Below are 7,180 nucleotides of genomic sequence, written 5' to 3'. Positions count from 1 at the left end.
TTCCAGTTCAACGGGCAAGTGACATGCCTTCTCATAAACCAGCTTGTAAAGGGACGCTCCAATTGGCGTTTTATAAGCAGTTCTATATGCCTATAAGGCATCATCCAACTTTGCAGCCCAATCCTTCCTATTCACACTCACCGTCTTTTCTAATATTTTCTTTATTTCTCTGTTTGACATCTTAGCTTGACCACTGCTTTGAGGATGATATGTTGTAGCAACTCTATGGCAAACTCCATATTTAGCTAGAAGGTTATTCAGCAACCGATTGCAAAAATTTGTCCCCTCATCACTAATTAAGGCACGTGGAGTCCCAAATCTCGAGAATATGTTCTTTTTCACAAAAGCAGCTACCACCATGGCATCATTCGTTGGCAAAGTAATTGCCTCCACCCATTTTGACACGTAGTCAACTACTAGCAAAATGTATTTGTTTCCTCTGGACGGTGGAAATGGCCCCATAAAATTATCCCCCACACATCAAAAAGCTCAACTTCTAGGATATTATTCAAAGGCATCTCATGCCTCCTTGTGATTGTTTCCATTCTCTGACATTGGTCACACTTCTTAACGAATGCATGGACATCCTTGAATAAAATCGACCAAAAAGAGACCGGATTGTAGCACCTTTGCAGCTGTTCTATCTCCTCCATGATGGCCCCCATAAGGTGATGCGTGAGAATCATACAACACTAATTCCACCTCCTTTTCAGGAATGCATCTCCTCATCAACTGATAAGCACATTGCTTGTACAAATATGGCTCATCCTAGCAGTAAAAGTTCACATCATGTAAAAACCTCTTTCTAGATTCAGATTCAATTTCAGGAGGAAGTACCCTACTCACAAGATAATTCACATAGTCTGCGTACCATGGAGGATGGTCTTGGGTTATAGCAAAATGTTTTTCATCAGGAAATACTTCTTTAATTTGGCCACCCTCCTCCACGCGATCGTGATTTTCCAACCTTGATAGATGGTCAACTACTTGGTTCTCTGTGCCCTTTCGATCTCGTATTTCTACATCAAATTCCTGTAGCAATAAAACCCAGCGCATCAATCTAGCCTTAGATTCTTTTTTTTGTAAACAAATACCTAATTGCTGCATGATCGGTATGGACTATGACTTTCGTTCCCACCAAGTATGCCCAAATTTCTCAAAGGCCCACACAACAGCTAACAACTCCTTCTCAGTGGTGGTGTAATTCAGCTGTGCATCATCAAGAGTCTTACTCATATAGTAGATGGAATGAAACACCTTGTCCTTCCTCTGGCCTAGCACTGCCCCAATAGTAAGGTTACTCGCATCACACATAAGTTCAAATGGTAAGGACCAATCAGGTGCCACAATAATGGGAGCAGTCACTAACTTCTTTTTAAGTTCTTCAAATGCCTTAAGCAAGCATCATCAAAGTTGAAAGTTACATTTTTTTCAAGCAGCCTGCACAAAAGAGTAGCAATTTTTGAAAAATCTTTAATAAAGCACCGATCGAAACCCGTGTGTCCCAAGAAACTCCGGACACCCTTCACTGAAATAGGTAGAGGTAATTTTTCAACCGCCTCCACCTTTGCTTTATCAACTTCAATGCCGCTTCTAGATACTCTGTGACCCAACACGGTGCCTTCTTGTACCATAAAATGACACTTTTCCCAATTCAGTACCAGATTTGTTTCTTCACAACGGGCTAGCACCTTGCTCAAATTCCTCAAGCAATCATCATAAGAAAATCCAAAAATTGAAAAATCATCCATAAACACTTCCACAAATCTTTCCACCATGTTGGTGAAAATAGCCATCATGCACCTCTGGAAAGTGCCTGGTGCATTACAAAGACCAAACGACATACTCTTGAAGGTAAAAATGCCATAAGGACAAGTAAAAGTGGTCTTCTCCTGATCCTCTAGGCATATAACAATCTGATTGTATCCCGAATAACCATCAAGGAAGCAATAATATTCATGCCCGGCTAACTGTCTAGCATTTGGTCGATGAATGGAAGTGGGAAGTGGTTCTTGTGAGTTGCTTTGTTGAGCCTTCTATAATCAATGCAGACTCTCTATCCCGTAATAGTGCAAGTAGGGATTAGATCATTCTTCTCGTTCTCAACTACAGTCATTCCTCCCTTGTTAGGCAAACATTGAACTGGGCTTACCCAGTTACTGTCAGAAATAGAAAAAATGATACCAGCATCGAGTAACTTGATTACTTCCTTTTTCACCACCTCTTTCATAATTGGGTTTAATCTTCTTTGCTGCTCCACACTGGGGTGGTGTCCGTCCTCTAAAAAGATTTTATGCATGCAAAACGATGAACTAATATCCTTGATATCAGCTATAGTCCACCCAATAACCTTTTTATGCTCGCGGAGTACTCTGAGCAATTTTTCTTCTTGAGTGCTGGTCAAGCCGGACGAAATAATCACGAGCAATATCTCAGAGTTCCCCAAATAAGCATAGTGCAGATGCGCTGGAAGTGGCTTAAGTTCTAGCTTCGTAGCTTCTTCAATAGATGGCCTGGGAAGGGTCAGAGTGATAGGCCTGTCTAACGCTTCAAATTTTTTTAACCCCTGGACATAACTGCAGGACATATCCAGTACTTGCTCAATTTCTCCCATCATTTTATCTTCACTATTTTATACATCCCCAATCAATACGCGTTCAACAGGATCTATAGGGCTCATATAGGGCACTAACGATGTGGCATCACTCTCCACCACAGAGATCATGGATAACTCTTCATAGTGGGCTGGTAACTTGAGTGCTCTATAAACATTGAAGACCTCCACTCGATCACCCACTCTCATTGTCATATTTCCTTCGCAAACATCAATAATAGCTCGGCCCATAGCTAAGAATGGATGCCCCAAAATAAATGGGACTTCCTGATAGGGCTTGTAGTCTAGGATAATGAAATCAGCAGGGAATATGAAAGAACCCACTTGAACCAGCACATCTTCAATCACTCCCTCAGGATGAGCAAGGAAACGATCAGCTAACTATAAGATAACTGTTGTTGGGCGTGGTTCACCCAACCCCAACTGTCTAAACACAGATAGCGGCATTAAGTTGATGCTCGCTCCAAGATCACATAAAGATTGCCCAACATCATGTTTACCAATCGAGATATGGATAGTGAAACTACCTGGATCCTTCAATTTCTGAGGTAACTTGCCCTGAATTCTTGAACTGCACTCCTCAGTGAGTGCCACAGTCTCGAACTCGGTTAGCCTCCTTTTATTTGCCACAATGTACTTGATGTACTTTGCATATTTGGTTACTTCTTGTAAGATGTCAACCAAAGGAATATTAATGTGCACCTGCTTCAAGATATCAAGAAACTTTTTATATGCGACATTATCTCTTAATTTCTACAATCTTTGAGGGAATGGAGGTGGTGGCCTTGCAACCAATTGTGGGGGTTGCTCAGCCACCGCCTCTCCAGCTGGCTTCTCTAGCTCCTTAGCTTTTTCTAATGTTAATTCTATAGTGGTTGGCCTCTCATTAAACGTCACCTTTTTCCTCTTTTTTGACTGAACTTCTTCTAGTTGTCTCCTATTCCTCAACGACATGACATTAAGAGCCGCCCTAGGATTTGCTTCAGTTTCACTTAGAAGAGCTCCGACTGGTCTAGTGTTTTGAGCACTGGCAAGCTATCCCATTTGACACTCCAAATTTCTCATTGTTGTGGCGAGGGCTTGCTGTTCAGCCATCACTTTTTGAGAGAGGGCTTGCTATTCAGCCATCACGTTTTTCAACATATCTTCAAGGTGACTTGTAAGACTCGCTTGTTGTTCAACCTGAGGTGGTCTATATTGTTATTGAGGTGCTTGAGGCCTATATTGATTCTGAGTACCCTGGTTTCTACCGCAAGAGAAGTTTGGGTGGTTCCTCCAGTTGGGATTGTAAGTGTTCCCATATTGGTTTGTTTGGCCCCTATTTAAATTACCCACAAAGCAGACAGACTCTGGGTTTGCGGGGCATATGTCGCTCGTATGCCCCTCTCCACATATTTCACAAAAAGCTTGAACTTGTTGTATCGGTTGTACTTTTTGCTTGTTGATACTCAAGTTCATCTGATTGACTTGATTGGTCAGTGTAGAAATCTACGCTGATAATGCTGAGACAACATCTAACTCAAGAACCCCTGCAGACTTTTGCATTGTGTCTGCCCATCTCTCTTTGCCAATCCGGATTGCTCTTGGAGAATTTATTCAATAATGCATATATCTCGTCAAAGCTTTTCTCCAACACTTGACCCCCAGCTGCAGCATCTACCACGATCTTTGTTTCAGAATGTAGCCCTTCTATGAAAGTGTGAGCTAACACTTCATTCGTCTGATTGTGATGAGGACAGTCTTTGAGTAGCCCCTTGAACCTTTCCCAAGCTGAGTATAAAGATTCTCCCGCTTTCTGTTTGAAGACAACTATCTCACTTCTGATCTTTGCAGTTTTGCCTGAAGGGAAGAACCTTGCCATAAATTTTCTCGCCAAATAATTCCATGTTGTAATGGAATTAGCTGGTTCTGCCTTTAGCCATCGCTTAGCCTCGCCCAACAGAGAAAATGGAAAAAGTGTGAGCCTCACATAATCTGGAGTGACCCCATTAGTGATATAAGTATCACTAATCTCCAAGAAGTTTAGAATATGCTGCTGTGGATCCTCGTGTGGAAGACCCATAAACTGCCCGTTTGCATGAAGTAGCTGGATCATGCTTTGTTTCAGCTCAAAGTGCCCAGTGATCCTGGGCTTCACTATACTGTACGTGACATTTGCAATGCTGGGAATCGCTACCTCCCGAACGGCCATGGGTTGCTCCTCTGCCATGTCCACAGGAAATTGAACAAGAGCCTGAATATTATTCGTGTCCCTTGCTTCCCTCAACCTCCTTTGAAATGTTCTCTCAGGTTCAGGATCATAGCCTTGAAGTCGGTCTTGGCTTCTGACCCTACGCATTCAATCAAAGTTCCTAAGATCCGAGCAACAATCAAGTAATGTTAGACTCGACGAAATAAACAATTAAAGCAAAAACTAACAAGTAGCTAATATTCAAGTCCCCGACAACGGCGCCAAAATGCTCTCATAGCCTTCTCCCGAAGTACTACTCACCTATTCTCAATAGATTAACGCCTATATTCCTATGAAATCAATCTATTAAGAACGCATTAAGATCACGATATTTAATTAAGCACGATGACTAGGTATATTCCTATCCTAACCATAAATTTTCTCCCCCTAAGGGTTAAGATCATGCTCTGTTCAATTCTTCTCGAATCTAAACACTGCTTTCCCAAGTATAGCATAGATAGTAAATAGAACCTAACTGCTGGCCAGACAATTAAGCAATTAAACACAGAATTGAAGAAACAATCATATATTGGTGAATTATAATCAAGGTCAAGTCAACGTTAAACAACAATATTCATGGCTAAATCACAACCTTAGAACAATGGGTGTTTAGCCACTTATGATGTAATCAAACAATTACATAAGTTTTGAATAATTGAAAATACTAGAAAAGATGAAGAAATCTGAGATGTTCTTGTGTGTATTTTTGCTCCAAAGTGTGTCTCCAGGCTAAGCTCTGTCAATAGTCCTCAAAATAACGTTTTTATATGTTTTTGTACCAAGTAGGGTTGGGCCCAAACGAAAGCACCTTCTCCCGCGCGAAATAGGACTCTGGTTCTATAAATTTTGTACAGTCACGCCGCACCCTGCGTCACGCCATGCGACGCGCTAATGGAGTTTATCAGCAGCCTCAACTTTTCACATCGGGCAGCATTTTACACTGCTGCGCCGCGCCTTGCGGCGTCCCATTCGGTGCAGCAGTGTAATTTTCTCAGAGTGAACTTATTTCGTCCTCTTTTAACATCCGGACTTGGTACACGACCTCCGAACATGATCCCGACTTAATGTCTTGGGCTTTTACTCAGACTTCAAAGCTCCAAATCACTTGAATTCATTCCATAACGCCTACATAGATCGGAATCACTCCTACAAGGCATAAAACACATATTTAGTGCAAAACACTAGTGATTAAAGCTCAAACTCAATTAAAGTACAACAACTTAGAGTGTAATAAGCGACTAAAATACACAATTATAGCCTATCATCCGTAACACATGATAATTATTTTTTAATCGTCTGACAATAATTTTTCGTTGATGTACATTTCAAAGTTTAACAGAATTTAATAATTAAACATAAAATCAATATGATACCTATATATTGATATGTTCTTTAATTTTAAATTATCAAAATACTACTTCAAATTCGAAAAAGTTGTAAGAATTTAACAGATCATGACATATGAATATGGAGGAACAAAGAGATTGACGTACTTCACTAACACTTGATAAGAAGGTGATCATACAACCCATTATTTAAAGTTAATAAAAATGGGGCTCTTCATATTTAAGTAAATATTACGTCCCGTAAGAGAATCGCAAATATTCATAAAAAATTTAAAAATAAAATTCTATAAAAAGTATTAAAACTATATATAAAAATTACTATATTTATATGTCGATTTGGTTCAAATTTTTTCTACTTAATATCAAACCAAGTCAAACTCAAACCTAATCAAATTTTTTAATTAATTTGATTTGACTTTTCGGTTTGGTGTGGTTCCTGTATAATATATATATGTGAGTATATTTGTGGGCAGAGACAAATCTTGAACTTAGCGATAGTTAATTCTAATCGCTCATGTACATATAGTTCGAGAAAAAAAAAATATATTAGTTGAACTCGCAGAATTCATTCTAAATCGATGATTCAATTAGTGGGACCAGATAGGTGGACGGAGGAAAGTGGATATTTATTTTGTATTATGGTCGTTATATTGTCCCATGCATGCATGCAAATAACACAATGATATGGTGAATGTTTAGTATATAATTGGACTGCATTTAATTTAATTTAAGAGAAAGATTACATAGTGGGAACAAAAATAATAGGTCATGTGACAATATCTTTTCTCACGTGACCTCCGGGAATCTAGCATGCTCTGAAAACCCTGAGATCAATTTGATAATCTCTATGATATTTTATTGGCTTAATATAGCAGACAATTTATTATTTGTAAAAAGAAGAGGAGTGACATATTTAAAAATTCAAAATTATATGCGTTGAAAACAGTCAACCACAAACATTTTCTATATATATGTATGCTCATTTTGAAG

At 39.4% G+C, this 7,180-nt stretch overlaps 1 protein-coding gene and 1 non-coding gene across 2 annotated transcripts; one reads left to right on the top strand and one right to left on the bottom strand.

Annotated features, from left to right (window-relative positions):
* Nucleotides 1-567: 567 nt before the first annotated feature.
* LOC142168370 (uncharacterized) lies at nucleotides 568-3,568 on the bottom strand. Its single transcript, XM_075229049.1, has 8 exons — nucleotides 3,407-3,568; nucleotides 3,050-3,316; nucleotides 2,694-2,965; nucleotides 2,153-2,576; nucleotides 1,692-1,916; nucleotides 1,171-1,392; nucleotides 847-1,032; nucleotides 568-768 (listed from the first exon to the last, which is right to left on the bottom strand). The coding sequence occupies exons 1-8, from the start codon at nucleotides 3,566-3,568 to the stop codon at nucleotides 568-570; spliced, it is 1,959 nt and encodes a 652-aa protein (XP_075085150.1).
* A 769-nt stretch (nucleotides 3,569-4,337) lies between these two features.
* On the top strand, nucleotides 4,338-4,442 carry LOC142168627 (small nucleolar RNA R71). Its single transcript, XR_012698464.1, has one exon. It is a non-coding gene; the product is annotated as a small nucleolar RNA R71 (small nucleolar RNA).
* Nucleotides 4,443-7,180: the final 2,738 nt, after the last annotated feature.

The sequence above is a fragment of the Nicotiana tabacum genome, chromosome 13 (assembly GCF_000715075.1).
Source record: "Nicotiana tabacum cultivar K326 chromosome 13, ASM71507v2, whole genome shotgun sequence".
Taxonomy (NCBI): Eukaryota; Viridiplantae; Streptophyta; class Magnoliopsida; order Solanales; family Solanaceae; genus Nicotiana; species Nicotiana tabacum.
Note: the sequence above shows the minus strand (reverse complement) of the source record. Positions and strands in the feature narration are given on the sequence as shown.

Bases quoted from the DNA above. Each gene is read 5' to 3' on its own strand.
- LOC142168370 (XM_075229049.1), bottom strand. From the start codon at position 3,568: ATGTCGTTGAGGAATAGGAGACAACTAGAAGAAGTTCAGTCAAAAAAG. The intron at 2,966-3,049 runs GTGTTTAGACAG...GCTCATCCTGAG, and splicing joins TCAACTTAATGCCGCTATCT to GGAGTGATTGAAGATGTGCT. The intron at 1,393-1,691 runs GTGCTAGCCCGT...TGCTTGCTTAAG, and splicing joins GCTTGAGGAATTTGAGCAAG to GCATTTGAAGAACTTAAAAA.